This window comes from Crotalus tigris, unplaced genomic scaffold, assembly GCF_016545835.1.
Source record: "Crotalus tigris isolate CLP2741 ecotype Arizona unplaced genomic scaffold, ASM1654583v1 scf7180000017614.5298720, whole genome shotgun sequence".
In the NCBI taxonomy this organism is placed as follows: Eukaryota; Metazoa; Chordata; class Lepidosauria; order Squamata; family Viperidae; genus Crotalus; species Crotalus tigris.
The window spans coordinates 1,059,439-1,085,584 of record NW_024096513.1 but is presented as its reverse complement, the minus strand read 5'-3'; the positions used below and the strand labels follow the sequence as shown (position 1 = coordinate 1,085,584).

The 26,146-nt window shown below is 38.5% G+C and overlaps 1 protein-coding gene across 1 annotated transcript; it reads right to left on the bottom strand.

Annotated features, from left to right (window-relative positions):
- Positions 1-12,801: 12,801 nt before the first annotated feature.
- On the bottom strand, positions 12,802-17,815 carry LOC120300735 (vomeronasal type-2 receptor 26-like). Its single transcript, XM_039327129.1, has 5 exons — positions 17,616-17,815; positions 16,795-17,086; positions 14,247-14,342; positions 13,838-13,964; positions 12,802-13,700 (listed from the first exon to the last, which is right to left on the bottom strand). The coding sequence occupies exons 1-5, from the start codon at positions 17,813-17,815 to the stop codon at positions 12,802-12,804; spliced, it is 1,614 nt and encodes a 537-aa protein (XP_039183063.1).
- Positions 17,816-26,146: the final 8,331 nt, after the last annotated feature.

Below are 26,146 nucleotides of genomic sequence, written 5' to 3'. Positions count from 1 at the left end.
GCCTTTGGTGTTTTGGCCTAACTAAGAAAACATGGTGATTCCTGTAGGAGATAATTGTTCTGTTTTGATGAGATAATAATTGGCCAATGGTTCAACTATTTTTTTTAAAATGAACAAATATCAATGACAGTAATTTTTTTTTAAAAAATGTTTCTTATTTATAAAACAGTTAAAACAAGGATGGACATAACGTAACATTCTAGTGTATATATTCCTAACAATTTGTTCCTCATCATACATATAATTCTTAATTTCTATATATACAAATTTTTCTATACAATACAGTCTCTAATTTGTTTCTCTATATACTGACATACAGTTTTATATATCTCTATCTTAACACTAACTTAAAACCCGACCAGTTCTCCTTGATTCACACCAACAATAGAATTTGTCCCAGATTTCAAAGTAATCTGACTCTGTCTTGTCCTTCATTTCCATTGTGAGCCTATCCATATTTATTTATTTATTTATTTATTTATTTATTAGACTTATATACCGCTTTAAGTGCAAGCACTCTCTAAGCGGTGTACACCAGTAAGCAATGTATATATATATATATTTACATTGCCCCCAACAATCTGGGTCCTCATTTTACCTACCCCGGAAGGATGGAAGGCTGAGTCAACCTTGAGCCGGTGAGATTTGAACCTGACCTGCTGAACACAGTCAGCTAAAGTGGCCTGCAGTACTGCACCCTAACTGCTGCGCCATCTCGGCTCATACATATCAGCACACGATAAGATTTTATATAAAATCTCTTATTCTGTTGGAATTTCTTTATTCCTCCAGTTTTGTGCATACACCAATCTAGCAGCTGTGAGAATATGTAGCATCAAGTACAATATCCCTTTGTCGTATTTCTGTGTAGTTATGCCTAGTAGAAAGAGTTCTGGTTTTAGCTCTACCTCTATCATTAGTATTTTTTCCAGCCATTTTTTAACCTAGTTCCAAAAGTCACGGGCTTTTGAGCACTCCCACCACATGTGGTAATATGTCCCTCTTGCCAATTTACATTTCCAGCACATGGAAGAAATATTTGGACCCATTTTAGCTAATCTTGTGGGTGGGAGATGCCATCTGTAGAACATTTTGTAGAGGTTTTCTTTGTAGGAGGTGGCCAAAGTAAGCTTCCTATTTCGTACCCATAATTCTTGCCAGATATGCAGATTAAAGTTGAGATCAAAATCCCTGCTCCACGTTAACATGGTTTCTTTTACCTGTTCTTCATACATTGCCTGATCTAACAAATAATGATATAGCTTTTTAATCATTTTATTCTCAGTACCTAGTAATATTTTATCCTGCCCTATCAGTTCTATTTTTATGCCTCACTCTTTTTTATCTTTCCAATATCTCGCCTGTAGTTGAAGGTATGCCCACCATTCTAGTTCTATCCCTTCGATCAATGACAATAATTTAAGGAAGATTTGTAATAAAATATATGCTTAGTTGTAGAAAGTGTTTTTTTGAAGCTACCACATTGATTTTCTACCATTTTTTCACAAAATAGAATATGAACAGATCCACCAGGTATCAGTCTTTTATTGCATGTATGTTTTGTGAGGAATAACAATGCACAATTGTTTTAAAAAAATACCTTGAGTTGACTAAAAATCTTCAAAATATTTCTTGCACCAAAGTTTCCTACATTCTATACCCAACAGTTAACAAAATCTAAAGCAGTCGTTCTCAACCTTTTTAATGCCGCAACCCCCAACCGGTCGTAAGTCGATGACTACTCAACCGGTCGTAAGTCAAGGACTACTCAACTGGTGCAGCACCGTTTGCAAAATGGGACTTTTGGCCAGCTCAGCAGGGCAGAGACAGCCTGGACAATTCCTACTGGCTTTTAAAAGAGAGTCTATTCTATTGGCTTTCAAAAGACAATAGAATAAAAGGGAATAGCACAGCTAAGAAAAAGAGGAAACAAATGGCGGACTGCGTTGTTTGGCGACCCCCGTGAAATGGTCGTTCGACCCCAAATGGGGTCCCGACCCACAGGTTGAGAACCACTGATCTAAAGAATCTTATTTCTTCTACCAGAACTAGAAATATTTGAAAGACAGAGTGGCTTACATTAGAGATACAGTAAAGCCTTTTGCTCATTTCAGGAATTTGGGGGGAGCTGGCCAAGATTATAAAAAGAAAAAAAAAACCTCTTTACATGGCATGTCATAAAGTTTTACAGAAGGATGTTCCTTCAATTTTAGTTCATAAAAATGATAAACTATATTGGATGTCATGCCACCAATTAATAAATCGCCACTCTGCATGGAGTATCTGGAAGCTCCAGTTGATTCAAAGTGCAGGCCTCCGTATGGTTTTATGCACACCCAGATTATACATATGCCACCTTTCTTGTGGGAGTTGCATTGGCTGACAATTTGCTTCCGGGAGGCAGACAATGTTTAGATTGGCCCCTACTTTGACACTCTTTTGCAAAAACATGAGCATATGGTTTTGCCAATAGGTCTGTGGAACTCAGAGTAGGTTGGAACCTATGAAGTCACTCAACTGATTCATTGTAATCACGCAGGTGTGTTTTTATTGTTTATATATTGGGTTTTAATTTTTTTTAAATAGCTTAGAGACACCGACCGTCAACAATACAAATGAATTTGGCTGAAGCCATTTTCATCTCATTTTTCCAACAGAAATGGGAAGAGGTGTGTGTATTCTTTTTGTCTAGCTAAAACATAAAATTGATCTGTGGGAACCAAGGTCATTGCTACCAGAGTTTTGGTGGGTAGAAGTTTCTGCTAGAAAGCCCGCCAAACTAGTGCATTGGGAAATGTGATTTATGACATAGAAATGGAGTGGGAAGTTCATCTTTGTATCTTTGGAGGAAGGGAACTTTAGTCTTGGTTTCACCTTTGTTCATGCTGATACTATGTAGCCATTAAAATGCTCTTTGAGGAAAGCAATTGCCTCGGAGTCCTTTTTTCTTTTCTTTTTTTAAAGACAAATTTTATTGGCTTTTTGATTTTTAAAACAAAGTACTCAAGACACACCGTGGTGTTAGAGGGGTCAAACATCTGCAAAATAAACACATATACATAATTCAATCAATACATCAAATATTCCCTCTCTTTTTCCCTTAAGTATTTTATTTAAAATAATCCAATTCTAGCTTAAATTTATTCAACCTAAACCTGTTTTTAAATCTTTATATATTTACACTATCATAATCAAAATAACTTTAAGTACAAACATTATAAGTTCGGGTATCCCTTCCAAATATATTCTAATTCTTTAATTTTATCATAGAACTTATTTATTTCTTCTTCCACTAATATCCCTTATTTAAAATAAAATATTAATCTATCCTAAACGTATCTAATCAATCAATCAATCAATCAATCTCTTTAAACTGAGAAAATGAAGTCCAACCTGGAGTCCTTTTTTCTATTGGAATCATCTGTCTATTGGGCTCATAGTCTTGGTTTCATCTTTGTTCATGCCGATACTATGTAGCCATTAAAAATGCTCTTTGAGGAAAGGAATTGTCTTGGAGTCCTTTTTTCTATTGGGCTCATCTATAGGAACCATGACATTGACAGTGAGTGGGAGGCCATAAAATTCTGTGAAATGAATAAATTTTATTTCACTACATTTCCCATATTATTAATATATGTGTTTTTATTGTTTATATATTGGGTTTTAATTTTTTTTAAGTAGCTCAGAGACACTGACTGTCAACACTACAAATGAATTTGGCTGCAGCCATTTTCATCTCATTTTTGGGTTGCAACAGAAATGGGAAGAAGTGTGTGTATTCTTTTTGTCTAGCTAATCCTAAAATTGTTCTGTGGGAACCAAGGTCATTGCTACTAGAGTTTTGGCAGGTAGAAGTGTCTGCTAGAAAGCCCGCTAAACTAGTGCATTTTGGAATGTGATTTATGACATAGAAATGGTGTGGAAAGTTCATCTTTGTAACTTTGGAGGAAGGGAACTTTAGTCTTGGTTTCACCTGAGTGGGAGGCCATAAAATTCTGTGAAATAAATAAATAAATAAATAAATAAATAAATAAATAAATAAAACAAAACTCCATGCAATGATGTTTCTTTTTTTTCCTTTTTTTTATTTTAGACCAACAAAACAAAACAAAGCACAACAAACATTACACATAATATATCCTTTTTTGTTAACCGCAATTTGTAACAGTACTCTTCTATTCTTTACATTTCCCCCCTCTTTCTTCTTTGAAATATTTGTCCTTATTGCCCCATTGTTTCTTATTTAAATTTTCCTTCTTTCATATTCTACTACTTACTAGGAATCCAACATTATTCATTGTAGTGACAGTCATATTTTTTATAAGACTCGACCGGAATTCCATCTAAGCATGGTGATCATACAAATATTCTCATATTATTTAGTGCATATACTGTTTTTACTCTAATACTATTTCCAACATTAAAATTCACCCCTTTTCATCCAAGTATATTTATTTATTTTTATTTTTATTTGACATATAGAATTCCTCCTTTCTTGTTTTATGCTGATATTGTGTATAATGTTTCTAAATTTTACTTTCTCTAGTAATTTTCTATAATCCTATTTTATGTAAACTTCCTAAAGATACATCACATCTACATCGAATTTCCTTAAATTGTTAAACGTCTAAACTCTTTTTCTTGATATATTTAATCCTTTAATAATTATAGAAAAGAGCTTAATTACATCTCCCATTTTTAACTTGATCTATTTTTTTTTTGTTTTTATTTTGTTTTATACTTCTTGTCTATATAAGTCTTCCTTTTGCTTCTCTTTCTAACCTTTCTCTTTCTTGTAACTTTTGTATTTCTCGCTCTCGATCAGCTTCCTCTAATAGATCTTCATCATAACTTTTACTCTCCGGCTCTTCCCTACTTTCTTGTTCTTCTCCTTGTGAAAAGTAACTCTCATAAAAGTCCCGTGCTTTCACAAGTGTATCTATCTTGTATTTTTTCTCCTGCCAAGTTAAAAGTATGCCTTCAGGTATTAACCAATGAAACTTGACTTTATATTTAATTAATTGAGTCGTTAAAAATTGGTATTCTCATCTCTGATTTCGTATACTACGTGGTATTTGTTTTAATACAATTATTTCTTTACCCTTATACATTATTGATTCGTCTCTTGCTTTTTTATATATTTCATCCCTTATTGATCTTCTAGTAAACCTTATATGAACCTCTCTCACAATCTATGCCTTCGTGCATAAATTGTATATACTCTATATGTTTCATCTATATCTCTTTTTACTTCGAATTTTTCCTTGCCTAAAATCACCGCCAAAATCTCTGCCATCTTTTCTCCCAAATCTTCCTCCTTTTCCTCAACAATATTTTGAAATCTTAAACAAAACGAAGCTTTGTTCATTTCCAGAAAAGCAATAGATTCAATCAACTCCCTATTTGCTTGATCAGATTTCTGTATCATCCCTTCTATTTTACTATCAACAAGCTCCATTTTTGTTTCAACTTTTTGAATTCTCTGTTCATTTTCCATCATTGTTTGTTGTATATTACCTATCTTATCATTCATATTTTTAATTTCATCTCTCATTTTTCCAATATCATTCTTAATTTCTTTATGATGTATTTTCATTTCTTCATGATTATTTGCTATCGCCTCTTGGGTCATCATCATCATACAATGATGTTTCATAAGGTTTTATACAATGATGTTCCTTAAATTTCAATTTATATGTAGCAGAGCTGGGGTGAGAATGGGGCCAGCTGAGAGTTTTTGCGGAAGCTCCAGCAACTGCTGTTGGTCTGGTAGCAGGATGTGGCTCTGAGGAGGGAAAAAAAGGGAGGAGGAAGCCGATGGGAGAGGAGAGAGAAAGAGACTGAAAAGTAGCGTTTGGCTGCACATTGAGCAGAGCCAGCTGAGAGAGGAGAGAGAAAGAGACTGGAAGGTGGTGTTTGGCTGCACATTGAGCAGAGCCAGCTGAGAGAGGAGAGAGAAAGAGACTGGAAGGTGGTGTTTGGCTGGACATTGAGAAGAGCCAGCTGAGGAAGAGAGAGAGAGCAGATTAATGGAGCCTGCCATCCAGAGCCAGCTGAGTGAAGAAATAGAGATAGAGTAAGAAGGTGGGATCTTTGTGTTTTTCTGCTTTGTTCCAAGCAAGCCGGACAAAGAGGGGGGAAAGAGAGTGAGAGTAGCTTGCTGAAGTTTTTATTGTTTTTTCTTCATTGTGGCAGGCCAGACAAAGAGAGGATAGGTTGGGGAGTTTTATTTCTTTTCCCTTATTGGAGCCAGCTGGTTGGAGGGAGAGTCAGGAAAGAATTTGACAGGTTGAGGGTATGTCTTTTAGTGGGAAGTAGAGGAGTTTATAAAGGATCAGCTTGTGGAAACAAAAAGGGGATAAGGAAGGGATGGGGGATTACATATAGTGAGGGCAGAGAGAGACAAGGAGAGTGGATAAAGGAGGTCCCCTGTGAGCTCCAGAGAGGGAATGATTACCATCATCTTAGGTAAGTTGCTGTCACCAGATACTGACTATCATCGCTCTATTTATTTATTTAATTAATTTTATTTATATGCCGCCCAATCCCAAAGGACTCAGGGCGGCGTACAAAATTAAAACAATCATCTAACAATAAAACAATAATATAATACAATCATACAGAATGTCTGATCATATCCCCCCCCCCAGGGACATCAGCCCCAGGCCTGCCGGAACAGGAGAGTTTTAACGGCTTTCCTAAAGGCCGGCAGGGTGGGAGTAGTTCGAAACTCGGGGGGAAGTTGATTCCACCAGGTCGGAGCCACCACAGAAAAGGCCCGTCCCCGAGGGCCTGCAAACCAACATTGTCTGGCCGGTGGGACCTGAAGGAGGCCCAATCTATGGGACCTCACCGGTCTCTGGGAACTGTGCGGCAGTATGCGGTCCTGTAAGTAACCTGGCCCTATGCCATGAAGGGCTTTAAAGGTGATAACCAACACCTTGAATTGCATCCGGAGACCCACAGGAAGCCAGTGCAGCTCGCGGAGGATAGGTGACACGTGGGCGTACCTTGGCACGCCCACAATTGCTCTCGTGGCTGCATTCTGAACCAACTGCAGCCTCTGAACGCTCTTCAAGGGTAGCCCCATGTAGAGCACGTTACAGTAATCCAGTCTTGAGGTGACAAGGGCATGAGTGACCGTGAGTAAAGCCTCCCGGTCCAAATAAGGCCGCAACTGGTGCACCAGGCGAACCTGGGCAAAGGTCCCCCTGGCCACAGCTGATAGATGTTGTTCCAAATTTAGCTGTGAGTCCAGGAGGACACCCAAGTTGCGTGCCTGCACTGAGGGAGGTAAATTTGCCCCCCCCAGGACTAATGATGGACCATCCAGTTGACCTTTGGGAGGCAAGACCCAGAGCCACTCGGTCTTGTCAGGGTTGAGTCTAAGCCTGTTCACCCCCATCCAGACCCTCACATCTTCCAGGCACCGGCACATCACGTCGACTGCTTCACTGAAAGGACACGGGGTGGAGATATATAATTGGGTATCATCCGCGTACTGATGATACCTCACCCCGTGTCGCCGAATGATCTCACCCAGCGGTTTCATGTAGATGTTAAAAAGGAGGGGGGACAGGACCGAGCCCTGAGGCACCCCATGATCGAGGCGCCTAGGGGTCGATCTCTGTCCACCCGCCAACACCGACTGCGACCTGTCAGAGAGGTAGGAGGAGAACCACCACAATACGGTGCTGCCCACCCCCACCTCTCCAAGACGACGCAGAAGGATACCATGGTCGATGGTATCGAAAGCTGCTGAGAGGTCAAAAAGCACCAGGATAGAGGAATGACCCCTATACCGGGCTCGCCAGAGGTCATCGGTCAGTGCGACCAAAGCAGTCTCAGTGCTGTAGCCGGGCCTGAAACCAGATTGAAAAGGGTCCAGATAATTAGTTTCATCCAAGGATCGCAAGAGTTGGGATGTCACCACCTTCTGTTCAACCTTCCCCACAAAGGGGAGGTTGGAGACAGGACAAAAGTTCTTCAAAACAGCTGGGTCCAGGGAAGGCTTCTTGAGGAGAGGCCTCACCACCGCTTCCTTTAAAGGTTGCAGGAAAGACCCCTCCATCAAGGAGGCATTGATTATCGCCTGGAGCCAGCCTCGTGTCATCTCCCTACTGGCAGAAACCAGCCAGGAGGGGCACGGGTCCAATAAACAGGTGGCGGCATTCACTGCCCTCACGGCCTTGTCCACTTCATCAGGGGTCACAGGCTCAAACTCGCTCCAGATAACATGACTAAGACCAGCCCCCGGCAACTCGGCTGGCACTGCCCAGTCGGAGTCCAGGTCTCTCTGAATCTGAGCGATTTTGTCCGAAAGAAACTGAACAAACTCCTCAGCTCTCCCCTGCAAGGGTTCCTCCGCCTCTTCCACTTTAAGAAGGGAGCGGGTCACCCTAAACAAGGCGGCCGGGCGAGATTCTGCGGACGCAATAAGTGCGGAAAAGTGAACATGATTTGCCACCCTTATCGCCACTAAATAAGTCCTAAGATAGGCTCTTAATAGTCATCGGTCAGATTCAGAGTTACTGGCCCTCCAACGTCGCTCTAGACGTCTCTTGTGGCGCTTCATCTCCCGGAGCTCCTCAGTAAACCAAGGTGCCCTCCGGGGACCACCACCACAGAGAGGTCGCAAAGTCGCAATTCGATCCAGGGCCCCGGATGCCGCCTCATTCTAGGCAGCAACCAGGGACCCAGACAAGTTGTGGACAAGGGAGTCAGGTATTTCCCCAAGCTCCTCCTGGAACCGATCTGGGTCCATTGGGCGCCTGGGGCGGAACCACCTAGTCGGCTCCCTCTCCCTGCGATGGGGGAGTGATGCTCTGAAGTCCAGCCTCAATAGGAAATGATCTGTCCATGACAAGGGCGAGATCTCTATTCCCCTTAATTCCAGATCATGTCTCCATTGCCCCGAGAGAAACACAAGGTCGAGTGTGTGACCACCCCTATGAGTCAGATCCTGAATTACCTGGGTCAGGTCCATGGTTGCCATGGAAGCCATGAACTCTTGCGCTGCCTCTGAGCGATCGCCGAGTGATGGTAGGTTAAAGTCCCCCAGTACCATAAATCTGGGGAACTCCACCGCCAACCTGGCTACTGACTCCAGCAACGCAGACAGGGCTGTTGCAACATAGCTGGGAGGTAGGTACATCAGCAGCAAGCCCAATTGAACCCGTGAACCCAACTTCAATAGGAGGGATTCACATCCAACAACCTTCGGGGCAGGAATCCCACGAGGAATCAAGGACATCCGAGCGATGACTGCCACTCCCCCATCCCTGCCCTGATGTCGAGGCTGATGAAGCACCACAAACCCATCCGGGCACATCTCCGAGAGGGAAACACCCCCCTCAGGGCCCAGCCAGGTTTCGGTTATACATGCCAGGTCCGCCCCGCTGTCCAATATTAAATCACGGACAAGGAGGGCTTTGTTGACAACGGACCTGGCATTAAGCAACAGCAGCCTACAACTAGGGCCCTGTACTCCCCTGTCACCAGTACTACAGGATGAGCCTTTTGAGGGGCCGGAACAAGGAATCGCTCTAATATAGCGAGTCCTCGTTCCCCAAAGATGGTCTGCCCCTCGGCTCCTGCCATATCTGCCAATCCCAGTCATAACCAGGATGTTCCAACCTTCTCCCCTCCCCGGAGTACCCCCACCCTCACCAGCCTCCTCCCTTCCTGACCGGATAGCTCTCCATACAGACCAAGCCCAAGGGTAAATCCTGCCCCCCCCTACTTTTGCTATTGCACTCAGCAGAGGGGGTACCAGGCTCCGCCCCCGACTCCACCATTCTCATATCCCAAACACCCAGTACACATTCACACTGAATTTATATACATAAAAATAAAAATATTCACATTCATATGCCCTAAATACAATAATAAAATTTATACATAACAGGGCCACCATTCATCTACATACATACACATACTCACAACAAACATTCTCTAAAAAATATTGCCTCTCTGTGTCCCAGGCTGGTCCAGGCAAGTTGCTGTTACCAGAGACTGATTACCATTGGTTTAGGCAAGTCGCTGTTACCAGAGACTGACGACCATCGCTCTAGGCTAGTTGCTGTTACCAGAGACTGACTAACATTGTCTTAGGAAAGCTGCTGTCACCAAAGACTGACAACCATTGGCTTAGGCAAGTTGCTGTCACCAGAGACTGGCTACCATCGTCATAGGCAAGCTGCTACTATCATAGACTGGCTAACATCATTCTAAAAAGGTTGCTGTTATTAGGGACTGACTACTACTGTTGTACACCAGCTGCTGTTACCAGGACCTGACTACCATTGTCTCCTGTCAGTCTTACTGCCTGAGGAAAACTATCATCATCCCACGTGAGTTACATCAAAAGAGATTAACCATCACCACCCCATGGGCATGGCTGACAATTGTGACTGAACATCACCATGCTACATGCCCTCTTAGGCAGAGGTGCCAATGTGAGAGACCCCTTGGGTCGGCAGCCAACCAAAGAGGGGGCCAAGAGGGTCAAGACTATAGCGCTCCCTCCAGGGGTGGTGCTATATATACAACTAGTAAAGTATGTGGGACATCATGCTACCAATGATGAGAACAGGGGAAGTATCACTTGCAGAGTAGTCCAGAGTAACGAGTTTCTTTCTCAATTAGGGTTGCATGTGCATTATAATTTAGGCCACTTGCCCTGTCCATAGGGTTTGTTTATCTATCTATCTATCTATCTATCTATCTATCTATCTATCTATCTATCTATCTATCTATCTATCTATCTATCTATCTATCTATCTATCTACCTACCTATCTACCTACCTACCTACCTACCTACATTTCTACCTACATACTTATATACCTATCTATTATCAACATCAAGTGAATATTCAAAATTTTCTTTGGGTTTTTTCATGTTTGAAGTTCCTCCCTATATCAGAGAGGGCTGTACATGTTTTCTAGGACTTGTGCTGAATTTTAGGTGATTTTCTTGAAAAATGCCACACTTCTTATTGTAAACCCATTCAAATCACTCTTTGTTATGGTCATTGGTCAGCATACACATTGAAGGAAGGATGAGACAGAAGGAAGAATACATTTCATTTCACTACATTTCCCATATTATTAATATATGATAACAGGTTGCTCTGGAAATGGATTTATTGATAGAATGAATGGTTATGAATCAGCATGAACACCTATTTCAAAATGCAGTTAAATGTACAGGATTCACAAACTCAATACATTCTACATTTCAAGAGCCCTAAAATATTCAAACCTGCTATCATATAATATTATGCTCAATACACATTAATAAAATGACAAAAACAGTTCTTACTATATTTATGTAGTGCTTTATTCTTTTTTGTCACTAATTTCTCTGGGCAAGAAAGATCACATGTTATACTAATTTCTCTTTGTGAGTTGCTCCCTGTGGTTGATGTCAGCCCAGCAAACAATGATGTAGATTTTGGCAAAAATATGCATCCCAGTAATGCAGAACTGAAGGACAAGACAGAGAAGACCTCCACAGCTACCATGGTGTTTCCTTTTGTGCTCAGGGAGACTAGAAAGAAGGAGATCCAAACACTGCAAAAGACCAACATGCTGAAGGTGATGAACTTGGCTTCATCAAAGCTGTCAGGTAATTCATGGGCAACAAAAGCCACCATAAAGCTGGCAAGAGCTAAGATATACATGTAGCCCCAGTCACACATCCCAGTAATGCAGCACTGAAGGACAAGACAGAGAAGACCTCCACAGCTACCATGGCGTTTCCTTTTGTGCTCAGGGAGACTGGAAAGAAGGAGATCCAAACACTGCAAAAGACCAACATGCTGAAGGTGATGAACTTGGCTTCATCAAAGCTGTCAGGTAATTTATGGACAGCAAAAGCCACCATAAAGCTGGCAAGAGCTATGATATACATGTAGCCCAAGTCATAATATCTAAGTATATTTCATTGATCCATTGATTTAGTCACTTTATTGAAGAATGAAATAAGATTTGTTTGGCATGACCTCTTTTTGATGAATCAATGCTGCTTGAGCAAGGGAATGAACTAGAAGACTTAAAAAGTCCCTTCCAATTCTGTTATTCTCTTATTCTGCTACAGGTTATAACCTTGTTTGTTTCAAGGTTTTGTAAGATTTGTTGCTTGATTATCTTTTTCCAAGATCTTTCCAGGTATTGATGTCAGGCTGATTGATCTATAATTTCATGGATCTATTTTTTTTTCTCCTTTTTTGATTAAGGACATCAAAATCTCCTTAATCAAAAATTAAAATAAATGAACAATGAGAGGAGAAACAAAGGTAGTGAGGGAAAATACAGATATAATAGCAATCTCAGAGGACCTAGAGAATAACCTGGCCTAGAAAGAGTGTTGAGCTTCTTTGTCTTTAAAATCACTTCCAACTCTAAGATTTAGAACAGAATTTCATAGTATGAATTTATCACTTCCCACAAGAGATGTCTGTACATAAAGTAATATCCTGTTTTTAACTTTTGAATTATAGAGAAACCCAAATGGAAAAGGCCCAAATATCAGGCTCTTTCCCTGAAATTCTACTAAAAACAATCTTTGATTTTGTGAAGGGGTGAAAATTGCATGTAAATGTCTTCATTTCTATCATCAATAGATCAGCAACAGAAAATAGCTCTAACTACTTTAATAGGTACTTCAGTTCATTTTTCTATTTCATTAAAATGTAAAATCAGGTTACCTAAATGAAATCCTTACGTAATTATGGTCACTAGGACTTCCTATTCTTGTTTGTTAGGAATTTCTCCTAGTGAGAAAAGTCACAAGTTATACTAATTTCTCTTTGTGAGATGCTCCCTTTGGTTTAGTTCAGGCCGGAAAACAATGATGTAGCATTTTGGCAAGAATATGCATCCCAGTAATGCAGCACTGGAGGACAAGATGGAGAAGATCTCCACAGCTACCATGGCTTTTCCCTTTGTACTCAGATAGGTTGGAAAGAAGGAGATCCACACACTGCAAAAGGCCAACATGCTGAAGGTGATGAACTTGGCTTCATTAAAGCTGTCAGGTAATTTACGGGCAAGAAAAGCTACAATAAAGCTGGCAATGGCCAAGACACCCATATAGCCCAATACACAATAAAAGAAGAAAGCTGACCCCTCATTGCATTGTAAAATAATTTCTTGGAGCTGTAAATGCATGTCCAACTCAGGGAATGGTGGAGATGTTGACAACCAAAGAATACAAATACATACTTGGAAAAAGGAGCAGGAAAGGACAGTAGAAAAAGCCAATTTTTTTTCTAACCATCTTCTCATTTGAGATCCCGGTTTAGTGGCCATGAAAGCAACAACCACAATGATGGTTTTGGACAGCACACTAGAAATAGCCACTGAGAATGTGGTTCCAAAAGTTGATTGTCGGAGAAGGCAGGTCACTTTACCAGGTTGGCTGAGGAAAAACAAAGAAGAAAGAAAACAGAGCTGAAGAGAAACAAGCAGGGTGTAGGTGAGGGACTGGTTGTTGGCTTTGACAATGGGAGTGTCCCTGTGCTTAATAAAAGTTGCAAGGACCCAAGATGTCAAGAAAAAGAAACCAAGAGCTGATGAGGCTAAACCAATTCCTAAGGGTTCTTCAATAGTTAGAAACACCACCCGTTTCAGGATACATCCACTCTTTTCTTTATTTGGATAATGATCTTCTGGACATTCAAAACAGTCATCCATATCTGGGAGGAAAGTCAAAGAAATTTGTTATCTAGGCATTCCAAATCAATGAAACTCATTTTATTAATTGTATGCATCGTAAACTTGTATATACAAGTTTGCTTAAGTCTAATGAAAAATGGTAGAATTCCTACCATACCATTTTGATTTGAAATCTTCCCTTGTGGGCATGGAACACAGTCATAGCAGCAGAACTGATCCCCTTCAATCCCTTTCTTCCAGTCCCCAGGAAAACAAGGGTCATTGCATCGAGAAAATGGAAGAACCTTACCATAAACAAACAAACAAAAAATATTTTAAAAAGGAGGGTTTTTAAAACAGTTTCTGATTTTTCTGATTTCAGATGGAAATGCACACCAAATATGCAACCATGGTGTTTACATTGTAATATCACCTTTTTCAATCTGACAAGTCATTGATCATCAACAACATTTGAAGGAATATGCCATTGTTTATTTAAAAAAATCCCAGAAATTAGATTTTTAAAAAGATGTGTTCAGTATGGGATCCTAATTGACTAAGGCATGGTGGATTCATTAATTCGATACCTGGTTAAAAGCTGGACTCCAGACAATCAAATCTTTATCTATGGATAATTCCTTCCCTTTTGGAGCTTGTGGATCCATCTTTCCAACTCTAACTCTCTGAAAGGATCTGTTTGGAAAAGTGATCAAATTGGTGATGTCGAATCCACCTGTTGCTTCCCCTTTCTCATTCAGAAACACTCTCTCCCCAGCTGAGTTGTTAAAAGAAATGCCTTGAAGAAATGGATGGAGCTACTTGAAAGAGAATGAAAGAGAGAGGATGTTGAGAACTATATAATAGAGAGGAGAAAATTATATTAAAGTTTCATTCAATCATTCTTCCAATTGCTATAACTACTATTAAATATATGTGCTTAGAATTTGGATAATCAATATTGCACGATAATGTACATGTCCACACTATATACCTAATTTAATATTAATATAAGGAAAGGAAAGAATGAACTGAAGCAGAAAGTAAAAAAGATTCTGAATTTTTGTAACTTCCTTTAATTATGTTTTAGGTTCACTATTTAAACAACTAATTCAAGATAAATCATATTTAATCTTTCCTCATCGATATACAGTTATTTGACAGTCTGAGGTCTGACTAATGTCCTTTAGCCAGTTTTTAGAATCTGAGATCCAAGCATTCCTCCATAGAGAGATGCAAGATAGAGATTATTGCAAACATGTTTCATACTGTGGATGCCTCATCTAAAAAGGACCATTTTTATTTCATTCCTCTAAAACTGTGATAGAGATAGGAAGCTCAGCTTTTTACCCATGAAAAGTTCATGAGCCACAAAAGGTTTTGGGGGAATTGACTGTTTTTGGAGAAGGCAATGACAAGTAATCTAAATTATCACTTTAACTAGCTCATATTGTGCAATGTGTGGTGATTTACTAAATAAAGTCTGCTGACATATAAACCATAATTTATACAGTAACTTCTCAATGACCAGAATAATAACAGAAACTACTTTTTCTGTAGGAAAAGAACAGTATGTCAGAGTCAAAAGGGACCAGAAGGTCTTTTGATCTTATACTATTTCAGATAAATGGCAGTCCTTCTCTTAAAAATATCCAGTGTAGGAGCATGCAAAACTTCTGAAGGCAAGCTGTTCCATTAATTCATTTTTAATTGTTCTCACCAAGGAAATTCCAACTTATTTCTAAGTTGTTTTCTCAACATTGATTCCAACTGAAGAAAATATTAAGACTTTACACAATGGGTTCAAAAAATAATTCTACTTCAAATTGCTTATTGAAATACAAGAAATGTCCAATGAAAAGGGAATACCTGCCAAGCCTGGAGATGTGGAAGATCAGGATTTGTACACACCATAGTTTTTTTTCTATTGGAATGTAATGTGTATAGAGCTTGCAAAGCATGAGCCACAGCATGAACAGCATTGTAGATACTATAGCTTTGTCCAGTCATTTCCATTTCAAAGGCAGGTCCAGGAAGATCCTCTAGCTTCATCTCGCCTGTGCACTGCCTATTCTGCGTTTCTTGTAATTCTCCTTTTGGAAATGAACAATCAAATAACTGTTCCCAAACTTCCCAAAGAAACTCATCTCTGTAGACTGAAAAAGGATTTATGGTCTGAAGAAATTCCTTGAAACCTGTAACTGCTGTTGAATGAGCAGTGAATGAAATAGCCCCATGGAACATCTGGAGATCCCAACTGATTTGGAATCCTGATAATACAAAATCAATCTGCGCAGTCATGATCCATACCTTTCTAAATAATGAAATTTCCTTCCTTTCAGGATCTACCATAAATGTGACAATTCTTAGCCACATAATTGTCAATGCTTCTCCATAGACAAGAAATGCATTGGTTTTGCTATTTATCCAATTCAAAGAAATAATTGAGATTGTTTTATAAATTTCTTGGAAGTCTTCCAGGTATACTTGTGAAAGCCTTTGTATGAATGATGAGCAGATCCCACCCTTTGCAAGTAAGGGCTGCCTTTCCTGTAAGAAATTTTCTCCATTGTTGTTATCAATAGCAAAAATCCCAATCCAGGTCCAGCTGAAATGGTGAATGAGTTGGATAATCCCAATGTACTGATGGTCCTCTTTTGGGATCATGAAATAAAGTGAAGAGAGCTTACTGTTCTCAAATTCCATTTGGGCTAATGAGCCGTATGTCAGCTGCAAGAAAGTGGAGCAGTATTTTCTTCAGTTGTAAGATCAAATGGAATTGTCCTGATCTAGTTTGCATATATTATATATCGAAGGAAGAAATACTTTTTGTGAATTTCTTCTAAGTATAAATATGGCAGGAATTTCTTGGAATTACTTCAAACACATATAATTGATCAATTTTTTGACAGAAGCAAAGAAGTCTATGTTCATGTTTTTCCTCATGTAGGGAATGTCTACAGATATTCACTTGTTGTATTTGGCATTGTAATTTCAAAATTATGCTAACTAATAGACCTTAAGCCAGGCAGAACATCTTTTTACAAACCTAAGCTAATCTTAATGCCCCTTAATTATTTCATAACAACATCAAGAACAGAATATAGAACTTTTCTGTTTAACCCTTTCACCACTTACTTGTGGAATCTTGAAGAATCTTGTAATTTCAGCAATATGAGATGATGTGACAAAATCCAATCCCCCAATAATAGCCATGAGATTCTTCTGGCTATCACACTTGTAGTTAGGAACAAATTCCTGGGATTTGAAAAGGAGGTCCAGAGTGGTGCGATAGGTCATCCTTGCATTGAGGTAACTGTCATAGATGTGGAACCCGAGAGTGATGTTAGGTAACATCTGGGAGTCCTCATTGATCTCCTTCACAGCAAAGGCCAAGGCAAGGATGTGTTGATGAAATTTGGTGATTATGCTACGAATAATTTAAATCCCCCATTGAAATTTTTTTACAAGCCTTGTAAGGTGTCATCATTTCCATATAATTAAGAAACATCTTATGGTAGTAAGAAGACAATAGCTTTCCTAAAATGCTTAATAGTTTGTACATAGTTTAAATTTATTTTAAACAGCATTTCCATGATTTCCAACAAATATGTACTACAACAAATACAAGTAGTGGCCCTTTTCAAAGTAGTATATTTTCTATCACTTATTTACTGTATGTTTGTTTTAATAAGAGAGATAATGCCAAACCTTTTTTAAAAATTCTTTATGTCAGTAATTGTTCAAATAGAGACTTCTTGATTTTAAATTTTGTACATTTCATGTCAAGGACTTTGAAAAAAATCTAAAGGTTATTTTTTCTCTCACAACCAGGTACAACTCCCAAAAAGAAGACATAGATTACATCAAAAATCCTAAATGTATGAACAAAGATATTTTAGTCATATAAAGGATTTTTGAAAGTCTGGGTAATATTAGATAGAGAAAAAAATTCTTACGTTGGTATTTCATAAGGTTTTATAGAAGGGTTTTCACTAAATTTAATTTCATAAAGGTGGTAACCCATGTGAGATGCCATCACACCAATGATGAAGTCACCACGCTGATACCACTCATGTGGAACAAGGAAAGCATCACTCGCAGGACATCTCAGAGTAACTACTTTGTGCACCAAAAATATCAGAAAAAACATTTTCATGCTTTTGTTATTGTGAGAATGTTTTTCCATTCTATTGATCAGGAAGTACATATAATCCAATACTTCATCTAAAGATTGATCCAAGGCTTATCTCTGAGAATGCACCTAATGAGAAAATCAATCAGTTTTTATTTAAAGATCCACATGAGCACAAAATTGCATCTTGAACACCATCAGGATTTGAACAGATATTCTGGCAGAGGGAAACAGAGGATAGAAAGCTGAAGCAAAATATCTGACAGAGCCATTGTTACCCTTGTGCCAAACTTCCTGTGGTTCAAGTGTTACTTTATATCCAAACTGATACCTTGATCGTTGTTGAATATAGTTCCCTTCTGTGCAGCCTTTGGTGTTTTGGCCTAGTTAAGAAAACATGGTGATTCCTCTAGGAGGTAATTGTTTTGTTTTGATGAGATAATAATTGGCCAATGGTTCAACTATTTTTTTTTAAATGAGCAAATGGGAATGACAGTAATTTTTTTTTAAAAAAAGTTTCTTATTTATAAAATAGTTAGAACAAGGATGGACATAACGTAACATTCCAGTGTATATATTCCTAACAATTTGTTCCTCATCATACATATAATTCTTAATTTCTATATATACATATTTTTCTATACAATACAGTCTCTAATTTGTTTCTCTATATACTGACATACAGTTTTATATATCTCTATCTTAACACTAACTTAAAACCCAAACATTTCTCCTTGATTCACACCAACAATAGAATTTGTCCCAGATTTCAAAGTAATCTGACTCTGTCTTGTCCTTCATTTCCATTGTGAACCTATCCATATCAGCACGCGATAAGATTTTCTATAAAATCTCTTCTTCTGTTGGAATTTCTTTCTTCCTCCAGTTTTGTGCATACACCAATTTAGCATGTGTGAGAATATGTAGCATCACGTACAATATCCCTTTGTCGTATTTCTGCATAGTTATGCGTAGTAGAAAGAGTTCTGCTTTTAGCTCTACCTCTATCATTAATATTTTTCCAGCCATTTTTTAACCTTGTTCCAAAAGTTACGGGCTTTTGAGCACTCCCACCACATGTGGTAATATGTCCCTCTTGCCAATTTACATTTCCAGCACGTGGAAGAAATATTTGGACCCATTTTAGCTAATCTTGTGGGTGGGAGATGCCATCTGTAGAACATTTTGTAGAGGTTTTCTTTGTAGGAGGTAGCCAAAGTAAGCTTCCTATTTCGTACCCATAATTCTTGCCAGATATGCAGATTAAACTTGAGATAAAAATCCCTGCTCCACGTTAACATGGGTTTTTTTTTACCTGTTCTTCATACATTGCCTGATCTAACAAATAATGATATAGCTTTTTAATCATTTTATCCTCAGTACCTAGTAATATTTTATTCTGCCCTATCAGTTCTATTTTTATGCCTCACTCTTTTTTATCTTTCCAATATCTTGCCTGTAGTTGAAGGTATGCCCCCCATTCTAGTTCTATCCCTTCGATCAATGACAGTAATTTAAGGGAGATTTGTAATAAAATATATGCTTAGTTGTAGAAAGCGTTTTTTGAAGCTACCACATTGATTTTCTACCATTTTTTTCACAAAATAGAATATGAACAGATCCACCAGGTATCAGTCTTTTATTGCATGTATGTTTTGTGAGGAATAACAATGCACAATTTTTTAAAAAAAACTACCTTGAGTTGACTCAAACTCTTCAAAATATTTCTTGCACTAAAAATTTCCTACATTCTATAACGAAAACTTACCAAAATCTAAAGAATATTATTTCTTCTACCACAACTAGAAATATTTCAAAGACAGAGTGGCTTACATTAGAGATACAGAAAAACCTTTTGCTCATTTCAGCAATTTGGGGGGAGCTGGCTAAGATTACAAAAAGAAAAAAAACTCTTTACATCGCATGTCATAAAGTTTTACAGACGGATGTTCATTCAATTTCAGTTCATAAAAATGATAAACTATATTGGATGTCATGCCACCAATTAATAAATCACCACTCTGCATGGAGGTCTATAAGGGGCTGCCCTTGAAAAGTATCTGGAAGCTCCAGTTGATTCAAAGTGCAGGCCCCCGTATGGTTTTATGCACACCCAGATTATACATATGCCACCTTTCTTGTGGGAATTGCATTGGCTGCTAATTTGCTTCCGGGTACAATTCAAGGTACTAGTTGTCACCTTTAAACCCTACATGGCTTGGGACCATGTTATTTGAAGAACTGTCTCTTCCTGATCAGATCCACATGATGCACTAGAGCAAGGAGGTAGGCAATATTTAGATTGGCCCCCACTTTGACACTCTTTTGCAAAGACATGAGCATATGGTTTTGCCAATAGGTCTGTGGAACTCAGAGTAGGTTGGAACCTATGAAGTCACTCAACTGATTCACTGTAATCCACATAGGTGTGTATTTATTGCTTATATATTGGGTTTTAATTTCTTTTAAATTGCTTGCAGACACTGACTGTCAACACTACAAATGAATTTGGCTGCAGCCATTTTCATCTCGTTTTTCAGTTGCAACAGAAATGGGAAGAGGTGTGTGTATTCTTTTTGTCTAGCTAAAACATAAAATTGTTCTGTGGGAACCAAGGTCGTTGCTACCAGAGTTTTGGTGGGTAGAAGTTTCTGCTAGAAAGCCTGTCAAACTAGTGCATTGGGGAATGTGATTTATGACATAGAAATGGGATGGGAAGTTCATCTTTGTAACTTTGTATCTTTGGAGGAAGGGAAATTTAGTCTTGTTTCACCTTTGTTTATGCTGAAACTATGTAGCCATTAAAATGCTCTTTGAGGAAAGCAATTGCCTCAGAGTCCTTTTTTCTTTTCTTTTTATAAGACAAATTTTATTGGCTTTTTGATTTTTAAAACAAAGTACTCAAGACACACCGTGGTGTTAGGGTGGTCAAACATCTGCAAACAAAACATATATACATAATTCAATCAATACATCAAATATTCCCTCTCTTTTCCCCTTAAATACGTACTTTATTTAAAATAATCCAATTGTAGCTTAAATGTATTCAACTTAAACCTGTTTTTAATTCTTTATAAATTTACACTACCGTAATCAAAATAACTTTAAATACAAACATTATAAGTTCGGGTATCCCTTCCAAATATATTGTTATTCCTTAATTTTATCATAGAACTTATTTATTTCTTCTTCCACTAATATCCCTTATTTAAAATAAAATATTAATCTATCCTAAACGTATCTAATCAATCAATCAATCTCTTTAAACTGACAAAATAAAGTCCAACCTGGAGTCCTTTTTTTCTATTGGGATCATCTCTCTATTGGGCTCATAGTCTTGGTTTCACCTTTGTTCATGCCGATTTAATGGCACTATGTAGCCATTAAAAATGCTCTTTGAGGAAAGGAATTGTCTTGGAGTCCTTTTTTCTATTGGGCTCATCTATAGGAACCATGATATTGACAGTGAGTGGGAGGCCATAAAATTCTGTGAAATGAATAAATTTTATTTCACTACATTTTCCATATTATTAATATATGTGTTTTTATTGTTTATATATTGGGTTTTAATTTTTTTAAAGTATCTCAGAGACACTGACTGCCAACACTACAAAGGAATTTGGCTGCAGCCATTTTCATCTCATTTTTCGGTTGCAACAGAAATGGGAAGAGGTGTGTGTATTCTTTTTGTCTAGCTAAAACCTAAAATTGTTCTCTGGGAACCAAGGTCATTGCTATCAGAGTTTTGGCAGGTAGAAGTGTCTGCTAGAAAGCCCGCTAAATTAGTGCATTGGGGAATGTGATTTATGACATAGAAATGGTGTGGGAAGTTCATCTTTGTAACTTTGGAGGAAGGGAACTTTAGTCTTGGTTTCACCTTTGTTCATGCCGATACTATGTAGCCATTAAAATTGTGTTTGAGGAAAGCAATTGTCTCAGAGTCCTTTTTTCTATTGGGTTCATCTATCGGAACCATGACATTGACAGTGAGTGGGAGGCCATAAAATTCTGTGAAATAAATAAATAAATAAATAAATAAAACTCCATATAATGATGTTGTCATAAGGTTTTATTCAAGGATGTTCCTTAAATTGCAATTTATATGTAGCGGAGCTGGGGTGAGAATGGGGCCAGTTGAGAGGTTTTGCGGGAGCTCCAGCAACTGCTGTGGGTCTGGTGGCAGGATGTGGCTCTGAGGAGGGAAGAAAAGGGAGGAGGAAGCCGATGGGAGAGGAGAGAGAAAGAGACTGAAAAGTAGCGTTTGGCTGCACATTGAGCAGAGCTAGCTGAGCGAGGAGAGAGAAAGAGACTGGAAGGTAGTGTTTGGCTGGACATTGAGAAGAGCCAGCTGAGGAAGAGAGAGAGAGCAGCTTAATGGAACCTGCCGTCCAGAGCCAGCTGAGTGAAGAAACAGAGATAGAGTAAGAAGGTGGGATCTTTGTGTTTTTCTGCTTTGTTGCAAGCAAGCCAAATGACGAGGGGGATAGAGAGTGAGAGTAGCTTGTTGAAGTTTTTATTGTTTTTTCTTCATTGAGACAGGCCAGACAAAGAGAGGATAGGTTGGGGAGTTTTATTTCTTTTCCCTTATTGGAGCCAGCTGGTTGGAGGGAGAGTCAGGAAAGAGTTTGACAGGTTGAGGGTATTCCTTTTAGTGGGAAGTAGAGGAGTTTTTAAAGGATCAGCTTGTGGAAACAAAAAGGGGATAAGGAAGGGATGGGGGAATTACATATAGTGAGGGTAGAGAGAGACAAGGAGAGTGGATAAAGGAGGTCCCCTGTGAGTTCCAGAGAGGGACTGATTACCATCATCTTAGGTAAGTTGCTGTCACCAGATAATGACGACCATCGTTCTAGGCAAGTTGCTGTTACCAGAGACTGACTAACATTGTCTTAGGAAAGCTTCTGTCGCAGAGACGGACAACCATTGGCTTAGGCAAGTTGCTGTCACAAGAGACTGACTAACATCATGCTAAGCAGGTTGCTGTTACTAGGGACTGACTACTACTGTTGTAGTGCCCCCCAGAGGAAACCTTTCAAATTTAAGCACAGAGAGAGAATTCTCTCCCTCTGCATTTCTCATATAGTAAAACAAAGCTCTGCCTTCTGCCATTAAGCTGATGATCTGAAGAGAGAAGTTTGAAATAAATGTTGGGCTCCATTGCCTCTTTCTCTTTATCCATTCCATCAGCTAGATATCTACAACAAATTCACACTGGCTGCATCTTCGTTTGTGAGTTTTTCAATATTTGCCAGCTGCCACCTTATGCTTGCTTGTGCTTTGCTGTTATGTGGTGACAGACTGCCATGAACTGTGGGGAAGGAGAATGAAGGTGGGAATGATTGGGGAAATGAAAGTAAGTGCTTTATCTCCTTGAGACATTGCCTCAAGTTCACCCAGCTGGAAGAAGGAGAGGACTGCATTCCAAACTGTGCTTAGACTGACCATTATGAAAACTTCTTGCATGGACCTGATTGGTTACATTGGGGTGGACAATGATAGATAGTTAAGGGAGGAAAAGTAGAAGCTATGGATTTGGGCATGTGATTCTCAAGTCTGGCTTTGCAATACTGCAATACATTTGACCTCTAATAAACTATACCTTTCTCAACAAATTTCTGTTTAGAGGTTTAAGTTGTGGCATTGCCTCTTTTCTTCTTTACCCACTCCATCAAATAGATCCTTATAGTGAATTCATGCTTGATGAATTTTAATCTGTGAGTTTTCCAACACTGCTGTGTAAAATGAAATCTGATATTGTGAGTTAGGGAGCAGTGGGGGAGAGAAAGGGAAAAAAAGAAAAAAAATGAGAACAACTTTCATCTCTTTGGAAATTGTGAGGTGTAGATGATCACAAATTTTACTATGGAGTTAAACCCTCTGCTGGAATTAGTCTCCAAAATGTTAGAAGCCCACAGTAAGATCTAAGGCTACAGATACCTGTCCCTTTCCAAATAGAATAAAAAAAATGTACTCACTGTCATGGCTAATGTTAGTAAAAATGTCACCCAACCTATACATTGTGGAAACAATAGAGGTATCCCCTTCCCTTCTATAAAGAACATATAAAGAACAGTTTCTGGAATTGGGTATGACTAGTCTAATGAAAAGAAGGACTAGAGGTGACATGATAGCAGGGGTTGCCACAAAGAAAAGGGAGTAAAGCTATTCAAGGAGAGAAGCAACCTAGAACTAAGAAAACATTTCCTGACAGAATAATTAACCAGTGGAACAACTTGCCTCTAGAAGTTACGAATGTTCCAACATTGGAAGTTTTTAAAAGAGATTGGACAACCATTTGTCTGAAATGGTGTAAGGCTTCCTGCTTGAGCAGGGGATTGGACTAGAAGATCTCCAAGTTCCCATTCTTCCCTTCCCTTCCCTTCTCTTCTCTTCTCTTCTTTTCGATTCTATTCTATGGGGGATGGGGAAAGAAATAATGGAAAACCTCTTAAAATGAGGGAATGACATAACAAACCTGGAATTAAAGAGAAACTTCCTGACTGTGAGGACAATTAACCAGAGGAAGAGCTTGCCTTCAGAAATCATGGGTGCTCCATCACTTGAGAATTTTAAGAAGAGGCTAGACAGTCACTTGTCTGAGATGGTATAGATTCCGTGCTTGAGCAGGGGGCTGAACTAGAAGACCTCCAAGGTCCCTTCCAGCTTCTATTCTATTCTATTCTATTCTATTCTATTCTATTCTATTCTATTCTATTCTATTCTATTCTATCCTATCCTATCCTATCCTATCCTATCCTATCCTATCCTATCCTATCCTATTCTATTCTATTCTATTCTTGTTAACACTATGCAAAGGAAGATGGACTGCATTTATCATTTGTTGTGAGAAATAATATGAATTTAAAAAATAATGTCTATTTTGTATTGTCAACCCTCTTTATAAATTGTATAGAGGTGGAGAAGTTAGCAACTAAAAATAACATATTTTTCAGCTGTGTCTTCTCTCACAAAAAACAAAATAATTATCTCCTACAGGAATCACCACATTGTCTTAATTAGACAAAAACATCAAATACTGCCAGAAGGCTATTTAAATTCAACAACAATCATTGTATCTGTGTGAGTATAAAGTAACACTTGAACCACAGCAATATTGGCTCATGGGTGATAAAGGCTGTGTGTCAGACTCATTGCTACAAATTGCCTCTCTCTCTTCTCCTCTGCCAGAATATCAGAATACCTGACGATAGTAATAGCTCTGAGATTTATATACCTCTTAGCACTCTCTAAGCAGTTTTCAGAGTCAGCATATTGTCTCCAATAATTTGGGTCCTCATTTTACCAACCTCAGAAGAATGGAAGGCTGAGTCAACCTTGAGCCGGTCAGGATTGAACTGTGAAACTGCAGGCAGCCGGCAGGCAGCAGAAGTAGCCTGCAGTACTGCATTCTAAGCACTGTGCCATCACGGCTTTTATTGATATTAAGACATAAATTTGCATTCTCTTGGATCTTCAAATAGACAATGGTAAATTTTCTGATTAGGTGCACTCTCAGATGCACATCTTGAATTAATTACTGAATTAACTGTTGGAATAATACAAAATTCCCTATATAGGATAGGATAGGATAGGATAGGATAGGATAGGATAGGAGTAAGAGACATTTTGCCTATAACAATGAAGTTAAGATGCTTCTCCTTCTAATATTCTTGGTGAAAAAAATAGTTAGTCTGAGCTGCCCTAGAAGTGATGCTTTCCCTGTTCCAACACAAGTGGTACCAGCCTGGTGACCTCATCATTGCTGGAATGATGTCCCACATCTTTTACCAATTTTATGAAATTCAATTTAAGGAACATCCTTGTATAAATCCTTATGACTTACCACTGTAAGCATTTTTATTTCTTTTTTTAATCTTACTCAATTTCCCCAAAATTGCTTGTACAATATAAGTAAAAGGTATTTCAGCATAAATGTAGGCTTTATCTAAGCCTTCTCTGCCTTTCAAATGTTTATAGTACTGGGAGAAGATATAAAGTAAATAAAGTAAAATTCTTTAAGTGTTTGTCATCAAATGTATGAAACTTCTGTGCAAGAAATCATTTGAAGAACCCTTAGTGAGTGTAAGATTTTTTTAAAAAAAACATTCTGCATTGTCACTTTTCACAAAACATACAATAAACGACTCATACCTGCAGGGTTTGTTCATATTCTTTTTTGGGAAAAAAAATTTAGAAAATAAATGTGATAACTTGAATAAAAGCACCACTTTTATTCCTAGTAGTATATCCTTGTTGCAAAAAAGGAAATACTATGGAAAAAATAAATTTGAACTTTGTACAAATTATTGGCCATTTTGGACAGCCTATTATTTCCCTACTTCCACTATATACCGA